Source organism: Camelina sativa, chromosome 9 (genome assembly GCF_030686135.1).
Source record: "Camelina sativa cultivar CO46 ecotype springtype chromosome 9, ASM3068613v1".
Classification (NCBI taxonomy): Eukaryota; Viridiplantae; Streptophyta; class Magnoliopsida; order Brassicales; family Brassicaceae; genus Camelina; species Camelina sativa.
Window position 1 is genome coordinate 32,119,888 of NC_141888.1, and position 19,855 is coordinate 32,139,742.

At 37.2% G+C, this 19,855-nt stretch overlaps 8 protein-coding genes across 14 annotated transcripts; 4 read left to right on the forward strand and 4 right to left on the reverse strand.

The window, feature by feature from the left end:
- Positions 1–30: 30 nt before the first annotated feature.
- On the forward strand, positions 31–3,061 carry LOC104712305 (autophagy-related protein 18d). Of its 4 annotated transcripts, none has more exons than XM_087464354.1 (6): positions 31–291; positions 403–466; positions 936–1,709; positions 1,958–2,189; positions 2,524–2,647; positions 2,790–3,061. In XM_087464354.1, the coding sequence occupies exons 3-6, from the start codon at positions 975–977 to the stop codon at positions 2,866–2,868; spliced, it is 1,170 nt and encodes a 389-aa protein (XP_087320480.1). In that variant the 5' UTR covers positions 31–291; positions 403–466; positions 936–974; the 3' UTR covers positions 2,869–3,061. The 4 variants fall into 4 exon arrangements, with proteins under 4 accessions (XP_087320480.1, XP_087320479.1, XP_010427466.2 ...); XM_087464353.1 differs by having other exon boundaries at positions 33–291; positions 403–542; XM_010429164.2 differs by lacking the exon at positions 403–466 and having other exon boundaries at positions 33–291.
- Position 3,062: 1 nt separating this feature from the next.
- LOC104712307 (uncharacterized) lies at positions 3,063–4,774 on the reverse strand. The gene is made up of 5 exons (XM_010429170.3): positions 4,176–4,774; positions 3,994–4,085; positions 3,647–3,905; positions 3,413–3,556; positions 3,063–3,331 (listed from the first exon to the last, which is right to left on the reverse strand). Exons 1-5 carry the CDS (start codon positions 4,629–4,631, stop codon positions 3,236–3,238), a joined length of 1,047 nt encoding a protein of 348 aa, XP_010427472.1. The 5' UTR covers positions 4,632–4,774; the 3' UTR covers positions 3,063–3,235.
- A 121-nt stretch (positions 4,775–4,895) lies between these two features.
- LOC104712308 (F-box protein At3g56470) lies at positions 4,896–6,336 on the forward strand. Its single transcript, XM_010429171.3, has 2 exons — positions 4,896–5,056; positions 5,152–6,336. Exons 1-2 carry the CDS (start codon positions 5,025–5,027, stop codon positions 6,221–6,223), a joined length of 1,104 nt encoding a protein of 367 aa, XP_010427473.1. The 5' UTR covers positions 4,896–5,024; the 3' UTR covers positions 6,224–6,336.
- On the reverse strand, positions 6,321–10,180 carry LOC104712309 (stomatal closure-related actin-binding protein 3). 2 transcript variants are annotated; one of them, XM_010429173.3, is made up of 13 exons: positions 9,562–10,180; positions 8,908–9,213; positions 8,686–8,814; positions 8,478–8,570; positions 8,251–8,397; positions 8,105–8,173; positions 7,940–8,023; positions 7,647–7,830; positions 7,446–7,562; positions 7,307–7,365; positions 7,092–7,223; positions 6,834–6,983; positions 6,321–6,705 (listed from the first exon to the last, which is right to left on the reverse strand). In XM_010429173.3, the coding sequence occupies exons 2-13, from the start codon at positions 9,190–9,192 to the stop codon at positions 6,679–6,681; spliced, it is 1,476 nt and encodes a 491-aa protein (XP_010427475.1). In that variant the 5' UTR covers positions 9,193–9,213; positions 9,562–10,180; the 3' UTR covers positions 6,321–6,678. The 2 variants fall into 2 exon arrangements, with proteins under 2 accessions (XP_010427475.1, XP_010427476.1); XM_010429174.3 differs by having other exon boundaries at positions 9,434–9,999.
- A 3,033-nt stretch (positions 10,181–13,213) lies between these two features.
- On the forward strand, positions 13,214–14,947 carry LOC104712310 (adenylylsulfatase HINT1). The gene is made up of 5 exons (XM_010429175.3): positions 13,214–13,521; positions 13,879–13,936; positions 14,226–14,315; positions 14,463–14,580; positions 14,701–14,947. Exons 1-5 carry the CDS (start codon positions 13,406–13,408, stop codon positions 14,766–14,768), a joined length of 450 nt encoding a protein of 149 aa, XP_010427477.2. The 5' UTR covers positions 13,214–13,405; the 3' UTR covers positions 14,769–14,947.
- A 235-nt stretch (positions 14,948–15,182) lies between these two features.
- LOC104712311 (uncharacterized) lies at positions 15,183–15,821 on the forward strand. Its single transcript, XM_010429176.2, has one exon. It carries the CDS (start codon positions 15,337–15,339, stop codon positions 15,658–15,660), a length of 324 nt encoding a protein of 107 aa, XP_010427478.1. The 5' UTR covers positions 15,183–15,336; the 3' UTR covers positions 15,661–15,821.
- Positions 15,822–15,902: 81 nt separating this feature from the next.
- Positions 15,903–18,329, reverse strand: LOC104712313 (pre-rRNA-processing protein ESF2). 3 transcript variants are annotated; one of them, XM_010429177.3, is made up of 8 exons: positions 18,191–18,329; positions 17,658–17,929; positions 17,486–17,549; positions 17,331–17,398; positions 17,147–17,236; positions 16,921–17,051; positions 16,564–16,713; positions 15,903–16,094 (listed from the first exon to the last, which is right to left on the reverse strand). In XM_010429177.3, exons 2-8 carry the CDS (start codon positions 17,911–17,913, stop codon positions 16,077–16,079), a joined length of 777 nt encoding a protein of 258 aa, XP_010427479.1. In that variant the 5' UTR covers positions 17,914–17,929; positions 18,191–18,329; the 3' UTR covers positions 15,903–16,076. The 3 variants fall into 3 exon arrangements, with proteins under 3 accessions (XP_010427479.1, XP_010427480.1, XP_010427481.1); XM_010429178.3 differs by having other exon boundaries at positions 17,658–17,926; positions 18,191–18,303; XM_010429179.3 differs by having other exon boundaries at positions 17,658–17,926; positions 18,097–18,275.
- A 641-nt stretch (positions 18,330–18,970) lies between these two features.
- On the reverse strand, positions 18,971–19,855 carry LOC147939056 (uncharacterized). Its single transcript, XM_087465844.1, has 2 exons — positions 19,421–19,855; positions 18,971–19,363 (listed from the first exon to the last, which is right to left on the reverse strand). The coding sequence occupies exons 1-2, from the start codon at positions 19,853–19,855 to the stop codon at positions 18,971–18,973; spliced, it is 828 nt and encodes a 275-aa protein (XP_087321970.1).

The window sequence follows — 19,855 nt, forward strand, 5'->3', positions numbered from 1 at the left end:
CTTTACTTGTATTAGAAATAAAGTTTAATTGTATATGACGACAGTTGACTAACACAATACCTACAACGAATTAAAAAAAAAAAAAAAAAAAATTCTGAAATTTTCTACGAAGATTAATAAAAAATCAAACAAGTTAGTATACAGAGACCGAGACGAACCTTCTCTCATAGCGAAGTCATTGATTTGAGGAGAAAGGTAGAAGATTATAGCATCAGGGATCGAGATTCGTTCGTCTATTGAAGCAGCATTATCGATTTTTAAAAGATCGTTGTTTGATTTCTTCGCGCTTCGGTGAGGATTTTGTTCATCTTCATTGTGCTTTGTGTTCGAATCAAACACAAAGTTGTTTTGATCGGAATCTGAAAATTGTGGTTGCTGTGTGTGTTATGTATTGTTTCTCAGGCGATTGTTGGAATGGAGATTGTATACGAAATTGGAATTGTGGATCCTTTGTTAGGATTTAGGAGTATGAACTTCTCGGTGGTTTTGTTGTTCGTAATGTGTGATGAATACTGAACAGATAGGGTTTTTAGGTCATTGAGGTTTGATCAATTGTCGAATTTGATTTCTTACATGGTTTCCTTTTGGAGATTTTTCTTAGTATGGAAGTGATTTTTGGATACATTTGACTGGTGGTATTCTCTATATTGTCACTAGTCTGTCATATCTTAGAGAAGAGAGAGCTTGTTCATCTGTTGGCACTTTGCGTTGAATTAGCTTAAGTTTCTATTAAGGAATTGTATTAGTCTTTGTTGGAATCAGATTCTGAAGCGTTTCAGTGTTGTATAGTCGCTGCTTTGAGTTTGTGTTTGATTGGCATGACACATACTCTTGAAGTTTAGTCGTTCAGCTCCATTGTTTGGATTTTCTGGACAGTGTGTTATATGAAGTGAGATCAATCTTAAAAATTCTTCTTTCTTGGTTATTGATTTCAGCTTGTGACAATTGCAACGCTTCACATATTAAAAGGGAAAATGGACTCCCATAAGAACCTCCAGCCAGGTGGTTATGACTCCCGGAATACCTTCATTTCAAGCTCTCGTGGGCCTCCAGAGCCAGATTTTGGTGAAAGTGACGAAGCAGAGTTGGTTTCTGTTTCTTGGAATCAGGATTACAGCTGTTTTGCTGCTGGCACGAGCCATGGTTTTCGTATATATAATTGCCAACCTTTCAAGGAAACTTTCAGGCGAGAGCTCAAGGATGGAGGGTTTAAAATTGTAGAGATGCTTTTCCGGAGTAATATCTTGGCCCTTGTTGGTGGTGGACCTAACTCTCAGTACCCTTCTAATAAAGTCTTGATTTGGGATGATCATCAGAGCCGCTGCATCAGTGAATTTTCTTTTCGTTCGGAAATTCGTGCAGTGAAGTTAAGAAGAGATCGAATTGTTGTTGTTCTTGAGCACAAGATATACGTCTACAATTTCCTGGATCTAAGACTTCTTCATCAGATTGAAAATCTGGCAAATCCAAGGGGTTTATGTTGCCTCTCTCATCATATGAATACATCTGTGCTGGCCTGTCCAGGTATTCGTCGAGGACAGGTCCGAGTTGAACATTTTGGGCTTAACATGGTTCAAATCATTAATGCTCATGATTCTAATATCGCGTGCATGACCATGACATTGGATGGCTTGCTCCTTGCAACTGCCAGTACAAAGGGAACTCTGATTCGAATTTTCAACACAATGGACGGAACTCGTTTGCAAGAGGTCTGGTAACTATGAACTAGCTTTCATTTTTCTTAACACCGTCATTGTACCATATGCTATTTAAGTCACATTTGATATGGGTTCTGTCTAGGTAAACGGTTGAGCAAACACATCTGTCATGATTTTGTTTGCTCAGTAGCTGTTAATAACAGTAACGGAATCTCTTATGCAGAGCATATTCTAGTTTTATATGCTCACTACTGATTAATTAGTCTTGTTAGTGAAATCCAATGCTGCTTTGCTTACAGGTCCGAAGAGGCGTGGACAGAGCAGATATCTACAGCATTGCTCTATCACCAAACGTGCAGTGGCTTGCAGTATCAAGCGACAAGGGAACTGTTCACATCTTCTCTCTTAGAGTGAGGGTCATTAGGGAGGACGCCAACTCCACTGAACATGAGACTTCTTCAAATTCCCTGCAGTCTCTTGTTTCTCCAGCCAGTGGTGCCAACCCCGGTTCGTCACTATCTTTTCTGAGAGGTAAGGTAGAAAATTAGGAGAACATCTGAAATGACTGTTACCGTGAAGTACGTTTGATATGCCTTGTTTCTCTTAAAAATGCTTATGGAGTGAAAGGACAGAAAAGTTAATTATATTGAGAGAATACTTAAGTGAAACTTCCAAGAAATAGCTTTCTTGGTTCATGAAAAAGTCAGTGAACTTTATAGAAGCTTGTGGCTTATAGAAACCTTGGGAAATTTTATGTGTCACAAAGAAATTATTTTTTCTATTTCATAGCTTTCCTCTAATTTAGCAAATCAAGGATTAGCTCATGCTTCTGTCTGGTACCTAACATTTTCAAACATTCTTGCAGGAGTTCTACCAAAATATTTCAGCTCGGAATGGTCATTCTCTCAGTTCCATGTACCAGAAGTCACTCAATACTTTGCAGCATTTGGCGCTCAGAACACAATTGCGATTATCGGCATGGACGGAAGGTAACAGAGTCTTTCTAATCTCTCTGAACATATTCACATCATCATCCACAAGTAGTCATATCCGTGCTTCCACCACACAAGCTAGAAATATCAAAAACATAAAATAACCAAGAACCACACATCTAATTTATCGGCCTTACAGTTTCTACAGGTGCAATTTCGATCCAGTGAATGGAGGAGAGATGACTCAGCTTGAACATTCCCGTTTCTTGAACTCGTAGAGCGCGAGATAGTCAGGACACGTGCTTGCTTCGATTTTTATGTACATAAAGCATTGGCTCGGTATATAGATTTGGTGAAACTGCAATACGGTTTGATACTTCCAAGCTTTACTTGATTGAAGGAATTGTATTCTTAATTGGAACATTGTATATACAAAAGGATTTATATCTACACTAATTTCTGGACATCAAACTGCGATCCAACTACGATTATTAAATTTCACGTCAGAATGTGGTCTGATAAATTACAATAAGACAGAGGATTATAAACCGAACATAAAATGCAAGATGGTGCAGCTTACATGGCCATTGCAATAACTTTCTTACTAGAATACAGAACCAGTGTTCTCCTTTGGCAACAGAGAGTCTATAGTTTTGAAGACAGGCCAGTCTTGTGGTCGAGAGCAATCATCACTTTTCCAATTGCCTTCCTGTCTTTGAGGTCACCAAATGCAAGATTGGCCTGTAATTCAAACGGTTAGTGTTTTAGTTTACATGTTTTGAGTTTTAATGTTATGAAGATGATGAAAATTGATGTTTTTACCTGGGAGAGACTATAAGTATGAGAGATGTGAATAGTGATCAATCCTCGGGAAAGCCATGAAAGTAACTCTTTGATGGAATCTTCAAGGACACTAGGTTGGTGGATCCTGTAGCTGCCCCAGTAAAGACCATGAACCGTCCAGTTCTGCACCAATTCGTTACCACAACTTATGAAGATTTTGATTCTCCCAAGTGAAAAAGTTTCATTCTTCTCTAATAAAGACAAATCATTTACCTTAACAAGGGCTATATTAGCAGGAATGAGGGGTACTTCACCGCTGGCGAAACCAATCACAAGAATCTGAGCTCCCCAATTCAGAACTTTCATGGACTCTTTGGTTAGTTTCCCTCCAACAGGATCATATAGAACATCAACTCCTTTAAGCTTTCTTGTCTTGATAAACTCTTTAACACTTGAAATAACATTTTCAGTGCCTAGATCAACAACATGATCCACTCCCATTGACTTCAACAGCTGAATCTTCTCAGTTCCTCTGTTCAAAAAGCTAGAGACTCAAGAAACCATAACCAAGAATCGAAGTCCATTGAAACCCAAAAGATGAAACCAGCATATATATATACCTAGCAACTGCAATAACAATGGCTCCACAAACCTTGCCGATTTGAACAGCTGCAAGGCCAACACCACCAGCAGCACCTAGAACCAGTAAGACCTGCATCAAAATCAATTGAATCTCTCTCAAGTCTCAACCTTTACTAACTCTATGAACAAGTGCTACATGTGAGAGATGAGATTTAATTACTTGGCCAGATGTTAAACGAGCTCTATGAACAAGAGCGACATGAGAAGTCCCAAACGCAACAGGGAGAGCAGCTGCATCAACCATGTCACATCTTTCGGGTACAAGGAACATGCTAGATTGATCGGCGACGATGAACTGAGCGAAGGAACCGAGATCGGCGAAGGAACAAACACGATCTCCGACTCGGAATTTGGTGACGGCGGGACCAATCGCGTCGACGATTCCGGAGTAATCGGAGCCAGGGATGAACGGTAAAGCAGGTTTCTCCTGGTACTTTCCGAGAATCTGAAGATAATTGGCGTAATTCAAGCTCGTAGCTGTAACTCTAACTCTCACGGCTGTATCTGATTTTAAAGGCGGGATCGGATGAGTCTTGCTCACCTCCACCGGTGATTCTGGACTACCTGGCTTCGTCGCCGTCGGATCTCCCAATTTCCGGCAAACCAATGCCTCCATTTTTTCTTTTTTTGCTATCCCTCTCTCTCTCTTCTTCTTCTTCCTTCTCTGGTGAAGAGTGAAGAACTTGAATTGAACATTACATTATCGACTTATCGTTCAATAAGTAATATGAGGGACTTTGAAACGGCGTCGTTTCAGCCGGTTTTTTGGGTCAACGTTTTTACAAATAAATTTATTCGTTCGTTATTAGTTCGTTAACCGTATTAAACCGAACCGGACTGTTTCCCACACAAAAAGTCAAGCTAGTCCGGTTTGGATGACTTAGAACGATCAGCGAGATCACCACTGGATCCGTCGTTGACCAAATCTTAGCGGGCAGGAGATTCGTCTCTCGTATCTTGTGGCTATTCCCGTTACGATTTCGCCGACCCTTAAACCTAATCCTTCACCATGGGTTCTAAAAGAAGGTCGAAGCTTGGATCGTGAGTCCGTTTTCATCCTTTCCTTTTCAAATTGGGATTTTGTAAATGTTGAAGCTTTCAATCTTTTGAGACTTTGGGTTTTTATACTTTTACAGGTCGAAGAAGAAGAAGACGCAAAAGAGGAAGAAGAGTAAGAATGAGAAAGAAAAGGACCAAACTTTCTTAGAGCTTCCTTCTGATCTCTTACAACTGGTAATTTCTCGTCTCCCTTTAAAAGACAACATCGTTGCTTCTGTTGTCTGCAAAACATGGCACAAAGCTTGTGTTTCTCTTCGTGTGGTTGATCCATCTCCATGGCTTATATACTTCTCCAAAACAGACGAATCCTATGAACTTTATGACCCATCAATGCAGAAAACATACATTCTTCAGTTTCCTGACTTATCCTGGTTTCGTGTTTGTTACTCCAAAGATGGTTGGTTACTCATGTACAATGCTAATACTTATCAACTCCTTTTCTTCAATCCATTTACTCGAGATCGCATACCCGTGCCTCCGCTTTGGAATGCATATGATCAAATAACGGCTTTCTCTTGTGCTCCTACTTCAACTAGTTGTGTCTTGTTCACAGTCAGTTACGTCACTAGGAATTACATCACTGTCAAGACATGTTGCGTTAATGCTAAAGAGTGGAACACATATGTGTTCAAGAATCGGTTACCGCGAAACTTCAACACTTTCGAGAAGATTGTCTTCTCCAATGGTGTCTTCTACTGTCTCACTAATACCGGATGCTTAGCGACCTTCGACCCATCTTTGAACTCTTGGAATATTCTTCCCGGGCGACCTCTCAAACGTCCTGGAAGCAACGTATGCTTCATGACAGAACACCAAGGAGATATCTTTCTCATTTACATGTACAGACACATGAACCCAACAGTGCTTAAACTTGACATTACAAGTTTTACATGGACTGAGAGGAAAACACTGGGAGGCTTGACAATCTACGCAAGCGGCTTGTCTTCTGAATCGAGAGCTGAGCAGCAGAAGACGAGTGGAATCAGAAACTGTTTGTGTCTCTCTGTGTTCCATGGATTCAAGAGGACTTGCATATGGTATAAGGTTGATGGAGAGAGTAAGAATTGTTTGAAATGGAAAAAACAAAATCCATATGAGAATATCTGGATTATGCCACCTCAAAATCTCATTGAGCTCCCTTTTCTTTGATCAACTTCTCTAACACAGTTATAAAATTACTTTTTCATACTTTGTATAACTTTTTGGAGACATGCTGATAATAGAAAAGGGGAAAAGTCTCAGAATCTGGTAACAGATAAAAACCACTCTTGGTTTTGATCTCACACTCATAACTCATAAGCTGATTAACAATGTTGAGTCCTAAGTGAAACAAAAATTTAAACCAATCAAACAAACAAACCAAACAAATATAAATGCTAATATATCAAACTGATGATCAAGCAAAAGAAAGAAAAAAAAAAGAAATCTGCTGCCTATGATAAAACTCTATGCAGTAGAGAACCCAAACTTGCACCTTCCTCCTTTGAACCAGTGCGAAAACAAAAAACAAAAAAGTAGCCGCACACAAACACACAGAACAAGAAAATCCGGCGTCAGGGGGAAACAAAAATCAGGTGGTTGGTTAATGATATTGTCTGCTTCACTCAATCATCTGGGCCAAGCAGTGAAACCTGCAGATTAAAAGCAAGCATGTCATTGTAGTTTAAAATGGTAGAAAGTGCAAAACCACTGTGATTTTCAGAGTCTGAGAAGAGCATTTTAACAAAAAGATTGGACATTTCGGTTAGTTTTTGCTTACATTGCAATCAAAAGCGTATTTTCGAGCAAGGACTATTGCTGCATTACGTTCTTGTTCTGATTCAAAGGTAAGTATGAAAGTTAGACTCTTTCTTGGTTGCCAGAACAACGACTTGGTAGGAGTCTTTACATTGCCTCTAACTCCACAAAGCTGAATAATTTTATATACCAAAAAGCCATATAAACTTGTAAGAATCATTCATTTGAAGATCAAAGAAACGTTTCTGTGAAATGGAATGAAGATAGAGTCTCAAGATACCTGCATGGATGTCGAGTATATTTCCCTCGCCTTTGAGATCCATCCTCGAGACAGCTTTATCCTTGTCTTTCCAATGGTAAAGATATGAGACCGGGATGCATAGTCTTGTCCATTCATCTGTGATATAACCACCTGAAGCAGAGTTTGAAATGTTCAGCATATCAAGACATGTAAATCAACATTCTGAAATGCTTGAAGACATTGTTGTAACATACGCTGAATTCACTGTTAGATTTTCGCATCAGAGACTCTACGCGTGATTGCAAGGCAGAATCTGCAGTTCAATAAGCCAGACATTAGCTTTTTTGTCCACTCACAATCTTTGTATCTGTCTATAGTTTCTGTAATACCAACCAGGATCAACTGGATCATCGGTTGTAACTGTGAATTTCTGTCCATTTGAAAGAATGTCTGCCTGTAAGATCCTCCCAACATCAAATGGTTCTGGAGCATACATCGATTGGATGGCACCTAAGAGCAAAGATAATGAACTGCTCAAGCTAAACCTTCATTAACTAAAAACCAAATGATGAAGCAAACAGATAGGACAAATACCAGATATAGCTTCCCTTCGACTAGTTTCACATGCTGCACGATACCACTGGATGGAACAGCTGGAAATATCAGGAGCATTTTCTGAAGCATTAACACAGATTCTTAAGCAAGAGCCGAGACTTTGTTTGCCTTCCAGAACAAACGGACAGGACTTGGATTCCTCAGCTCTCTTGATTATCGCTATCTTGAAATGTTTGATGGTTGTTGATAAAGACAAGAACGAAGAAGTGAGCAAAGACTAACATAAACTTAAAAGCAAATATGTTGAAAACTGAATGCGCAGAAAAACATACCTCTTTATGAAGTTTAACAGAGTTCATATACTTCTCTTGGATTCGATTCCTTAAACCATAAAGCTCGTGCTGCATGCCCATCACCTGGATTACAACACACTCTTTTATAACACATTCATAACTTTTATGTGGCCATACTAGAGTGCAATGAGATTGATGAAGCACCTTTGTTGGGTGATGCATCCGTTTGATTTGCCTTGCTTCTTGAACCTCCTCAACCAATTTCTCCACATCCTATGAACTGAAAACATGAGTTGACTAGAAAAAATTACTAAATAAACTATGTATCTGGACTAGGTAGTAATACTAACCGGCCCCTGAGCTCTAGAAGCTTCAGAAATCCGTTCTTGTTCTTCAAATGCCTCTCCAAGTTTCAGCACAACGGCTCTTGCAGTTTCAATCTCAGCACAAGCGAATGACTTTTCTTGGTTTACCAGTTTCTTTGCATCTTCTGAAGTCTGTCATCATGAGAGTAACATTAATCAGCTTAAGTCGACACATTTTGCATCAATATCAATCTATAACCTAGTAGCAAGACCTGCTTGAGGAAGTTTCCTAGTTTCTTCACTTCAAACTTCTCTTGAATCAATTCACCTTCATTTTGAGTTAACTTCACAGCTAGAGCTTCAACCTATTCTCAAGACATCACAAATTTGACCCAAGTCACACAAAAAACATTAGATCCAGAATGAACAAGGAACTTTATGTTTTGTCTAAAGAGAAAATGTGATAAAAGAAATGTTAACCATGGAGATAGCTGTCTCCACATCTTCCTTGTTTTGCCCATCCGTGCGTCCTCTCATGTATTCTAAAGCATCCCTTAGCTTCTTCAACATAACATGTCCTTCCAAAGAAGCCACCTCTCTTAATTTAGCCTAAAAAAGAGAGTTGCAAGAAACAGATTTAAACAGAAAAAGAGAATAATTGAATGAAAACAGAACAGAGAAAGCAGCTATGTGGAAACTAACCTCATCAGCCAAACTAACAGCTGCAGCCAGATTCTTGTCGAATTTACTAGCGAGGTCACGGACCGAGAGCCGCTTGTGCTGATCAGACAAGAGTTCGCTCTCTTTCTCGACGGTCTCTTTCACTGATGGACCTTTATCATCTTCCTTAGGTTCCTCTACGATCTGGTTATCAGGTCCTAATTTGTACGTTGGGAAATGATCAGAAGAAAAGCTCACATCTACTGATACTGGAACAGCTAATTTAGACAATGTCCCTTCTTCGATTTCAGGACATACTTTAGTCATTTTTCTTCCCGGGATCTTTATCTTTTTCAACAACACAAAAGAAAAAAAAAGCTAATCAAGAATAATCATTACATGATTCAAAAAACACGAGATTACTGAATACTAGAGAAAATGCAATCAAGAATCAAGATCAACCCCATAAGTGAAACAAGGACAAAATATTTCTAAGCTGTGTTATTGATCTGAATTGGAAGAAATTTAGCTCTATCTAAGGACCAAGACATAACAAGAAATGCATTACGCTAAATTGAGGCTGTCTAAACTTCTGCAACCAAACATCGACGTCATGAAACAGGAAACGACAAAAACTCAGGAGAAAAGCAAGTAGAGAATTATCAATCAAACTCAAAACACACAACACAAACTTACGGATATACACTCAAGACCAAGAAACAGAGAGAAGAATCTCAAGAATGGAAGAACAAAGAAGAAGAAGAAGAAGAAGAAGAAGAAGAATAAAGAGAGACAACAGCTGGATCTTTAGTCTCTCTCTCTAGTCTTGGTCGTCGTTTGGCATCTTTTTTTCTTTTTTAGCTTTTACAAAAGCGTCAAAGACGACAGGATAAATGAGCAATGCAGAGAGAAGCAAAATAAGTAAGAAAAAAATAAAGAGACACTTTTGTTTCTCTCTCTCTCTCTCTCCTCAAACTGCTTCTTCTTCTTCTTTCTCTCACCCTCTCTTTCTCTTTCTCTTTCACACCATCATCATCGTTAGGGAAACCCGAAGAGTGCAAAAAAAAAGAAGAAGAAACGATTATTTTGTTGACAGTAAGTGTGTCTGGGTCTTTTTGGTTTGTTGGATTAGGCAAAAGCAACGACGCGCTGTTTACGTTGCGTTTATACCACGGACCCTTTAGCTTTTTGTTGTCGATCTAATTCGTAATTATGAGATGACCCTATCCCTTTAAGGCTTTAACCACCATTGTAATTATTATTATCTAGCCCACCTGGTTTATTTCTTTTGCACCTTAAGCAAATAATCTAATATACTAAGATACTAAAAGTACAAATCGAATATATAAAGAGTTGGAAAAAAATACATCATTACCGGTTTTTGACGACTAAAGGTCATATTAATTAGTTGATTTTTATTTTTGGGTTTTGGTTTAAATATTAGGTTTGAGGTGGTATTATAAAATAAAACATGCATTAATTAGCGAGACATATAAACCAAAATAATCATTGATATATCAAATTCCGAACAAAAACAGCGGATATATATGCCAAATCCTTCTACAACATGTAATGGTACTGTATTTTAATTCCATAACTAAAATTAGGTGATCTCGATTACTTAACTATTGTGTATATAACAAATATGCAAAAGCATATCCAAAGTTACCAACATTATAAAATAAAAATGGGAAAGGGAAAAGGAAGTTAACAACCATTATTGGGGAGAGGTAACATTTGGCGTGTAGTCATGAGTACTACATTTGGTGGAATCTATGTTTTTAGTTGAAAGGTCAAAACTTGATTAGTTACTTTTCCCTTAAATGTAGCTAGCTATCTTAGTATCTTACGCGTTAACATCAACGAGTTATATTTAGAATTACTAGGTTAATGCATGGAAAGTTGGATTCGTCTCTAACCAATAGTATATTAAAGTGAGCTTTTATTTCATTGAATCGTGTGTGGCACATATTTTTATCAACTGGTATAAACTCAGTGGGATAGCAATCGCTTCTACTACACGAGTAATTTTGTAAAAATATAAACCATCTCTTTTGTTATCAAGATTGACTGAATTAAACAATTAGTTAGGTTGATGATTATTAATATCGTGGCCCATGCATGGTTGTTTAATTCGATAACCCATCACGCCTATTATCATGTTTGGACAAATAAACAGAACAATTGGACAAAATATCATTAAGACCAGTAGTAGAGTGGGGCTATCTATAATCAATAAAAATGCTTTAATATTAAGGAATTTCCTTAATTAAATTCCTAAAGGATAATATTCTATTTTCAATAAAGCGTCAAAAAAAGGCTAAGCAGAGCATGTGATATATTTCAGGTCACGTTAACATGGAATAGATGGATGGTTCAAACATCATAATCGCACTTTTTACTTTCTGTTTGTGGTATAACAAGAGACAGTACTATATATAATGAAAGATGAAATTGACTTTAATTAGATATCAATCAATATACTCTTGTTTGTGGTATAACAATTAAGAGACAGTACTATATTATTTTATTTTAGTTTTGTAAGCTGTAAAGTATTATTTCTTACTTAGTTAATTCCTAGATAATAACCCTTTTTGTGCCTTAATGATGTGTTTGTGTCATCTATGACTATAATTAACTCTGAGCATTAAGCATATGCATGGGGTCCAAGTAGAATCCAATGGTAACCAAACCTACTCGCCATCACTTTTTTTTTCACTTCTTCTCTTCTTTTTTCCTTTCTTCTTTTGTTGGCTTTTTACTTATTGTCTAGGACGACCACTTATTTTATTTTTATTTTTTTTTCTCTAACCTCTACATATCGTACTACGAGTTAATAGGATCTGACGATTATTTTTGATAAAGCAACAACTGCATTTTGTGTTTAAAGTTTGTTGATGATGATAATTTTTTTTTCCCATACGATTGGATCAGTTAGTTTGTTTTTTTTTGATAAAAATCAGTTAGTTTGTTGCATAGACAATAATGGTCTGAAAGAACGTATGAAGAGGATGGCATGAGATTTTCTCTGCCACACCTTCAACTGAGTCTTAGCTTGATACTCTCAATGAGCTCACCTTGATGAGGAGACTCTCTTTAGCCATGAACGTTATATAAGTTTTGATTCCAGAACTCATTATTACCATGACATGGATTCCAATGTGTTGGTTGTATTTTGGCCATGTTCGTTTGTTCATTTGGATGGACCATCTAAATGGTTCATCCAAATGTTGTTCGTGTTTTGTCAAAAAATGAACATCATCCAGAATCATTCACATGGATCATCTGAATGAGTTTTAAAATTTTAGACAAAAATTTGAAACTCATTTGAATGATTCTAGTTGAACCATTTGGATGGAGATGCTTCATCCAAAAATAACAAATTACAAATATATCCTTATTATACAAAAAAAACTATTTATCTACAAAATTATAAATAATATTTTTACAATTCTTACAAAATGTCAAAAACAAATGATAAATTTCCCGCCAAAACTAAAATCAATTTTCCTACCAAAATCATAAAGTCAAAAAAAATTTACCAACAAAAAAATTCACTTTTTCCGCAAAAAAAAAAACACAAAATCACATTTTTCCGCCAAAAACGTAAAATTACATTTTTCCGCCAAAAACGTAAAATCACGTTTTCCCGCCAAAAACGTAAAATCACATTTTCTCGCCAAAAAACGTAAAATCATATTTTCCCGCCAAAAATACATTATCTAATTTTTCCGCTAAACCTACAATATCACATTTTCCCACCAATACCATAAAGTCATAATTTTCTGCCAAAAACGTAAAATCACATTTTTCCGCCAAAAATGTAAAATCACATTTTCCCGCCAAAACCATAAATTCACTTTTTCCCGCAAAAAATGTAAATTCACAATTTCCCGCTAAAACGCAAAATCATATTTTCCCGCCAAAAACGTAAAATCACATTTTCCCGCTAAAAACGTAAATTCACTTTTTCCACACAAAAAAAAACACAAAATCATTTTTTCACGCCAAAAACGTAAAATCACATTTTTGTTTGGTATTGAATAAAAATATCAGTAATTAAAATTAATATAGTTAAAATTAAGATTAAAAAGGTATTATTTCAAAACATGGGCATATTAGTCATTTTCTATTCAAATCCATAGATGAAAAGGTAAATAAATCAAACAAACTCATTTGCATTTAGATGCATCATCTAAATGAACTATTTTTTTTCTTGTTAATTAGGTCATTTAACGTTGAGATGAATCATTTAGATGTATCATTTAAATGAACCATTTAGATGGAAATGCTAAATGATGAAACGAACAGGGCTTTATCAAGAGCCAACTTCACCATTTATACGTTTGTTTTTAGTACTCAATAAAGAAGTGGGTTTGGTGGGCTTTGTGAGCAGTAGGGGCTTAATAAGCCCATACGATCACCTGATTAAGAAAAAACGGAAAAAAAAAAGAGTATGACGTGGCAGAAGATCATTGGTTGAAAAAAGAGATTGGCGGGTGAAGTTGTTGGATGTACCGTCGACTAATCTAGGGTTTTAATGAGCCACCGTGTTTCGATTCTATCATCTCATATCTCACCTGTCTCCGCCGTCATGGCTTCCGAGAAAAAAGCTGCTCTCGCTGCCGCCACTCCTTCCGACGATTCTCCCACCATGTAAAACCTTCCCTCCCTGTTACGATCTTAATGTTGTTGTAGCTTTAATTATTGTTCTTGAAGTAATGGGATGTCCTTTGTTGATGTAGTGGTGAAGTTGGTTTTGTTAACTATGTAATGATGGATGAGTACAGTGACTGAATTGATTGAGGTGCTTAGAAGAGTGAAACTGTTGCATAACTGTTGAAATTGCAATATTATTTTTGTTTAATTTTGTAGTAGTGACTGACTTGAGAGAGTTTTGTGAGAAGAAGCTCATTTTGATTTATATGTTTGTTCATTTCCATATAGCCTATTTGTAGATTTTTAGTTTGAATTGTTTTTGTTGAGCTGAATTGATGATGTTGTAACATGCAGATTTGACAAGATTATCAGCAAAGAAATCCCATCCACCGTGGTTTTTGAGGATGACAAGGTTCTCTCTTATAACCCTTTTGATAGACTTTATCCTCTTTTCTGCACATCTAGAGATACTCTAAGTAGCTAGCTCAGTCTGCTTTACCATTTGAAGTATTCTATGAATTTCAAATATAAAGATGGCCTCTGCTTGACTATGTTTTTTTAGTTTCTTTTGCCATGATAATGTCAGCGTTAACAACCGAAATTAGTTTCTTCATATCTTTACCACTTTAAAACTTGTCAGTAGTTTGCACATACTTCATTAACTGTTCCTGGCATGTTTGTTAAAATCATGTTCATTGCAGGTTCTAGCTTTTAGGGACATAACGCCTCAGGGTCCTGTTCACATCCTCCTTATTCCTAAAGTGAGGGATGGCCTAACTGGCCTCTCTAAGGTACCTATTTCTTCACTTTACACCTCTCAAAATTGAACTCGCTCAAACAAAATTCAGACAGAAGTCTAAAAGCATGGCAGTTGTTAGTTAGACTCGATCCCATTAAGAAAACACAATACTAAATAATGTATTGTTCTTCTACTGCAGGCTGAGGAAAGGCACATCGACATCTTGGGCCGCCTTCTCTACACTGCCAAGCTTGTAGCAAAACAAGAAGGCCTAGCAGAGGGTTTCAGAATTGTTATCAATGATGGTCCTCAAGGCTGTATGTATTTACTATTTATATATAGCTCCACTACTTCGATTAGCCTTTATCATATTCAACACATGAAAATAAAGAGACATCATGATTGATGATGTTTCTCACATTCTTCTGGTTTTGCAGGTCAATCGGTGTATCACATTCATGTTCATCTCATTGGAGGACGCCAAATGAATTGGCCTCCTGGCTAAAAGATCTTCTTGAAGTGGATTGTTGTCCTGATAATAAGATTCAGAGGGACGCTTAGAGTTTGCTCCCGTCTTCTTCTACTCTCTAATCTCTATAAATAAAATAAAATAAGCTTGGGACATGACTTTTATGATTGTAATGCAAGACCTTGTTTTATGTTATGAAAAGGATGTTTTTACTATTTTCTCTTCTGGAATCTTGTGCTTGCTTTATTTATATTGTTGACTCTGTAAAAATTGACTGCGTGTTAAATGTCAATATTAGAAAAAGCTTGTACCTTTTGAGAAACCGGAGAGCCCATCTTAGAGGAATATCAGAGACGCATGAATTGACCATGTAAACGTCAACTACGTGTTCATGAGCATCTAAACATTATACTTTATAAAAAGGTTGGTAGCGGTCACGTCTTTGCTATTTTCGTGTCTATATAGAGCTTCTCGTTGTCTGCAGAGAAAGATTTGGTTGGTTTTTGTTTATTTTCATCTGATTTCAGCTCAACATACGCTAGTTTCACTTTGTCTTTTTAAGTCATCTCAACGAGAATCATATCACTCATCGTACACCAAGTTCATGGCAGAGGGGAAACCAAGTAAGACCCTGACCAGCAGAGGTTCATTCAAGAACAAGAATCCGTTTAGCCGTGTGAAGGACGAAGAGGACAACCAAAACAAGACAGGATTGTCGATGAGGAAGTCGTGGTCGACGGATTCGCTTGGTCTGCTCAGCAACAGCAACCGGTTGGGGAAGACGATCTGTATCTGTGCCCCTACAAAGCATGAAGGCTCATTCCGTTGCAGGCTTCACCGTTCATCAGCCACAAGCCATGGTGCAGCTGCAATGCAACTTCATCTCCCAAAGCCCTTGCTTTCTTCTCGTCGTCTTGATGACCAATAATGTTCAGTCTCTTGCTTTGTTCACAAAACCAATAATGTCACATAATCTCTTGGGGTCCTGATTTTGTTGAAGATTGTTTTTTCTTTCCATGTGATGCATCCGTCTTGTATTCATTTGTTCGTATAATGTATGTTTGTGTACGTTAAAACTTCTTTTAGTTACTTTTTTGGTGGTGGGAAAGGTCACGTATATACATTTCTTGCCAAAAGTATCCTTGGAGAATAAAATTGTTAACACAAAAGTTTCAAAATTTGTTTAATTCTTTCATTAGTACACAATGCTACAAGTGTCTGAAGGTTTTCCTTGTTGACATGCAGAAACTAATGGTAAATAACATTCATATATGATGGAACTGATCATTGATTTCTCCATTTAGCCATGACCAATTCGCAGTGTCTTCACATTCCTCTTAATCTTTAAGAACCGCCGAACACCTGAATCAACAAAAAGAATGGACAAAACCATAAATTTGATAACATATGCATGTAAATGAGTTGTGCTAAACGCGAACAGCCAATGAAAAGCATAGTGGGGTCAGATATATATGATAGATTCGGGTTGAAAAGCTGAACTCATATACTATACGAGTCTAACCAGCACAATAGATATTAATAATCAGTTAAGCTTAAGATATAACAGATTGACTATGCATACTGATTTGAACCCTTAGGGAATACCAATGAGGTCTATAAACACAAGTTGGACTAGCAATGCATTAGCTCAACAGGTTTCAATGTGGGCACGATTCAGGTTTAAGCAGCTACTATATATGCTGACATTGATCTACCCCAGGCTAAGCTGCTACTATATATGCTGTTATGTAGACGACCTGTGATGCTTCTCACTTAATTCTACTAAACAAAAACTTATTTGTTCTTCAAACATAAGAGAAAGAGTACTGACCGATGCTAGGACATCCGTGGAGAGCCCAGGCTTGCTCTGAGATGTCTCATTTTTAATTGAATTCTTCTGTCTAAACTGGCGAATCACCCTCTGTGGAAAGACTGGTGCTGCTTCAGCATTGTTACCCGATTCTTCCCGAATCTTTCGTTTCTGCCCACCGCAAAAATAGAAACATTACAAACCAAATATCAGGTTAGAGTAGTGAGATTTACAGAGACAAACTAACAATAGAATTCCTCCTAACGAGAGGGCCTATAAGTCAACTCTAGAAGTTTTGATAGCACATATAGACAAGCAGACATAGACCATATAAGAAACAGTATTTTCTGAATTTACAATATTAGAAAGAGTGAGCACCTTTTCCATTCGTGCATCTATCTCGGTCATGGCACGCGACTTCTCTATTTTAGATAGATAAAAGTCCTTCTCTCTCTTTGCAGCAGAAAGAACCATGTTTAGTTTCTGTTCCCGTATAGCACTTTTGTATGCTGCACAACGCAATCCCTTTGTAGATTAGAGATCATATAAAAAAAAAGTAAATGGTCAAGAAGTTCAGCAGGAGAAGTTGTGAGGTTCAGAATACCGATTTCTTCAGTAAGATCATCCCATTTAAATTTAGTCAAGTACTTGATGTTCCAAATATCATAGTATATTGATGACTTCTTTTTCCCCCCTGAGAAAAGAAGACAACAAACGTTAACAATCACTTAAGTTTAGAATTTAACCTGTGGTAAACTACACATACTGATATGATTCATTAGGAATACCAATTTGTTCTCCATTAAGCATATCTGCAACCCGTTTAGCTACACTTTTCTTAGTAAACTCCACCCACCTACAGTCAATGAACAGAATAAGATATTAAAAAGAATCCAAATTATCAATGTGCATAAGTGTTTTGAACCCATATCTTTAAACATACCCTTCAGAAAACATTTGCCCACGAAATCCACCAGCACGCTTGCGGTGCACTTGTGCATCAGGATCTGAATAGAAATTGACTAAATGTATCAGCTAATTTCGAAAATACAGAATGACCACGACGTGTTTTTAACATTAAACAAGGACTCAAAAAGTATATAAAAAAAACTCACTTTCAGGTGCAAGATAAATCCTTCCAAGTTCTCCAAATTGAGCGAGAATCTGGCGAAGTCTAACGTGATCCATGTGTGGTGGGATACGACTCAAGTAGCAAACTCCTCTATTGTCAGCTTTAGAAGCTTCCTTAAGCAATTTCTCTTTCAACTTCTTCTTCTTTCGATCAGCCTTTTGACTACTCTTCATTGTTTCCTTCGACTCCTCCTCCTGGGAAATCCCATTCGTAAGCTCGTGAGATTCCTCACTCTGCATCCTTCTTCAACAGCTGCTGAAACCATCACACAAAAACAAATTCTTCCGATGACTATACAACAAAAGTATGAATTTTTTTTTATATCAAATCTACAATTTCATAAATTTGTGGACTTTCAACTTGCAGATGAAAGAAGCCCTCAAACCCTAGACAACCGAATCAACAAAATTTAATTACTGGACCTCCCTCTAATTGCAGATGACAATGAAGCAAGATGAATCTTCAACAAAAATCTCTACTTTTTTGTCGTTTCTAAAGGAAAGCAGGAAACTTTACCCAAAGTAAGCAAGTAAGAAGAAAAAGACGAAGAAGCTAGCGACGTCGGCGAACTTGTATCCTCTGTTCGGAAGATGACGAAGACGATGTGTAACTTTTGTTTAGCTTGTTTTAGGGTTAAAAAAAAATTCGGTTCATGTATAAAACCGGTATATCGGTATCCGGTTATTTTTCGGTTATTTAAATACAAACCGGTCTATCACTTACAGAGGATGATGTTACAGAGATAAAGATTCTATTCTATCTTCGTTTGTTGGACTTAGACGATCACACTTCGAGGGGGTATTGAAACCAGAATTTTAAACGATTTTGGAGTTTTTTTTTAAATTAGGTGTTATTCAATTTGTGATTTTAGAATCTCTCCTCAAATCCCATGTTATTGAATTTAGTATTTACACAAAATCATGCAAAATAATTTACAATCTCTTGTTATTCAGTTAAGGATTTATAAAATTCATATCAAATCTACTGTTGTTATTCAAACTTGACAAGTAACTTTTAAAAAACTCTTTTTTTTTTTTTTTTTTTTGACAATCAAACCCTATATATTAAGTTATCAGAGATGACTCTCTTCGAGAGAGAGAGCCAATTAGGTACCGACGAGCTTACATGGGAAAAACAACAACCTCGTGCTCTTGCACATTTCGCAAGTTTATCAGCATGAATATTATCCTCTCGAAGAATATCTAATATTAAAATTAGTAAATCTATCTCTGAAATGAGTAAAATCCTTCAATTTTCATGAAAAGGTCGGCCAATCCTCGATATTAGACGTCATCCTTAAGAGGTATGAACAATCTGAAGCAAAAAGAACGTCATCCTTAAGAGGTCTGAACAATCTATAGCAAAAAGAGCTTTATCCATGTCCAATGTTAATAAGCACTCCATAGCCCAAATAAGGGTATCTAACTCTGCATGTAAAGGGGATAGGCTTCTGCGCGATCCTTTTAGCCCCATGTGCAGGATTCTATCGCCGATACACGCAATCCAACCATGCCCACTCCTATCCACCTCTGTATGCCAAGATCCATCTATAAAGCATACATGAGATTCTTGTGGAATTGGAGTCGAAGGTATGCCTGCTTCTACTACCGCTGGTACTAAGTCTCTATTATTTGCTTTTCTCCAAACTTCTTCTTCTTGCATAGCTTTCTCCACTGTATCTTGCGGAGACTGAAAAATATTTTCAAACACTTTCTTGTTTCTTGTCTTCCAAATGTACCACATCACCCAAGAGAATGTCCGCAAATTTTGATCAAGAGCACCATCGTCTCTACCGCTCCCATATAGAAAATCGAGATTGCTATATAGGGAAGATGAGGGAAACACCATAGGATGGGTAGAGATTGTTGATAAAGCCCATACTTGACGTGCTGGAGGGCATTCAAATAGCATATGATTTATAGTTTCCTCTTCCGCTCCACATCTAGGGCAATCCTTATCTCTACCAATATGGCGATAATGCAAGCGCTGACATGTTGCCAAGCTCCCAATCACACATTGCCACACGAAATGCTTAAGTTTTCGTGATGTTTTTAACTTCCATGCTTGCGCCTTGAGTGTCGTAACACTAGGTCCCTGAAGAGGGAGGTCGCAAACAGGGTGAGAGATAGCTCTCGCAACTTCGTATCCAGACTTAACGGTATAGTTCCAAGACTTTGTCAT

What these genes read in the sequence shown, in the direction of transcription:
- LOC104712310 (XM_010429175.3), top strand. Translation starts at nt 13,406, where the DNA reads ATGAGCCACCGTGTTTCGATTCTATCATCTCATATCTCACCTGTCTCC. An exon ending in TGGTTTTTGAGGATGACAAG is followed by an intron (nt 13,937 to 14,225) that starts GTTCTCTCTTAT and finishes TGTTCATTGCAG; the next exon opens with GTTCTAGCTTTTAGGGACAT. An exon ending in CAATGATGGTCCTCAAGGCT is followed by an intron (nt 14,581 to 14,700) that starts GTATGTATTTAC and finishes CTGGTTTTGCAG; the next exon opens with GTCAATCGGTGTATCACATT.
- LOC147939056 (XM_087465844.1), bottom strand. Translation starts at nt 19,855, where the DNA reads ATGACAAAGTCTTGGAACTATACCGTTAAGTCTGGATACGAAGTTGCG. An exon ending in ATTTGCGGACATTCTCTTGG is followed by an intron (nt 19,364 to 19,420) that starts GTGATGTGGTAC and finishes AATATTTTTCAG; the next exon opens with TCTCCGCAAGATACAGTGGA.
- LOC104712311 (XM_010429176.2), top strand. Translation starts at nt 15,337, where the DNA reads ATGGCAGAGGGGAAACCAAGTAAGACCCTGACCAGCAGAGGTTCATTC.
- LOC104712308 (XM_010429171.3), top strand. Translation starts at nt 5,025, where the DNA reads ATGGGTTCTAAAAGAAGGTCGAAGCTTGGATC. An exon ending in AGAAGGTCGAAGCTTGGATC is followed by an intron (nt 5,057 to 5,151) that starts GTGAGTCCGTTT and finishes ATACTTTTACAG; the next exon opens with GTCGAAGAAGAAGAAGACGC.
- LOC104712307 (XM_010429170.3), bottom strand. Translation starts at nt 4,631, where the DNA reads ATGGAGGCATTGGTTTGCCGGAAATTGGGAGATCCGACGGCGACGAAG. An exon ending in ATTGTTATTGCAGTTGCTAG is followed by an intron (nt 3,906 to 3,993) that starts GTATATATATAT and finishes CTTTTTGAACAG; the next exon opens with AGGAACTGAGAAGATTCAGC. An exon ending in ATACTTATAGTCTCTCCCAG is followed by an intron (nt 3,332 to 3,412) that starts GTAAAAACATCA and finishes TTTGAATTACAG; the next exon opens with GCCAATCTTGCATTTGGTGA.
- LOC104712305 (XM_087464354.1), top strand. Translation starts at nt 975, where the DNA reads ATGGACTCCCATAAGAACCTCCAGCCAGGTGGTTATGACTCCCGGAAT. An exon ending in ACGGAACTCGTTTGCAAGAG is followed by an intron (nt 1,710 to 1,957) that starts GTCTGGTAACTA and finishes CTTTGCTTACAG; the next exon opens with GTCCGAAGAGGCGTGGACAG. An exon ending in ATTATCGGCATGGACGGAAG is followed by an intron (nt 2,648 to 2,789) that starts GTAACAGAGTCT and finishes TCGGCCTTACAG; the next exon opens with TTTCTACAGGTGCAATTTCG.
- LOC104712309 (XM_010429173.3), bottom strand. Translation starts at nt 9,192, where the DNA reads ATGACTAAAGTATGTCCTGAAATCGAAGAAGGGACATTGTCTAAATTA. An exon ending in TATACTCGACATCCATGCAG is followed by an intron (nt 6,984 to 7,091) that starts GTATCTTGAGAC and finishes AAAATTATTCAG; the next exon opens with CTTTGTGGAGTTAGAGGCAA. An exon ending in AATACGCTTTTGATTGCAAT is followed by an intron (nt 6,706 to 6,833) that starts GTAAGCAAAAAC and finishes TTTAATCTGCAG; the next exon opens with GTTTCACTGCTTGGCCCAGA.
- LOC104712313 (XM_010429177.3), bottom strand. Translation starts at nt 17,913, where the DNA reads ATGCAGAGTGAGGAATCTCACGAGCTTACGAATGGGATTTCCCAGGAG. An exon ending in GGGCAAATGTTTTCTGAAGG is followed by an intron (nt 17,399 to 17,485) that starts GTATGTTTAAAG and finishes CATTGACTGTAG; the next exon opens with GTGGGTGGAGTTTACTAAGA. An exon ending in TAGATGCACGAATGGAAAAG is followed by an intron (nt 16,714 to 16,920) that starts GTGCTCACTCTT and finishes TGCGGTGGGCAG; the next exon opens with AAACGAAAGATTCGGGAAGA.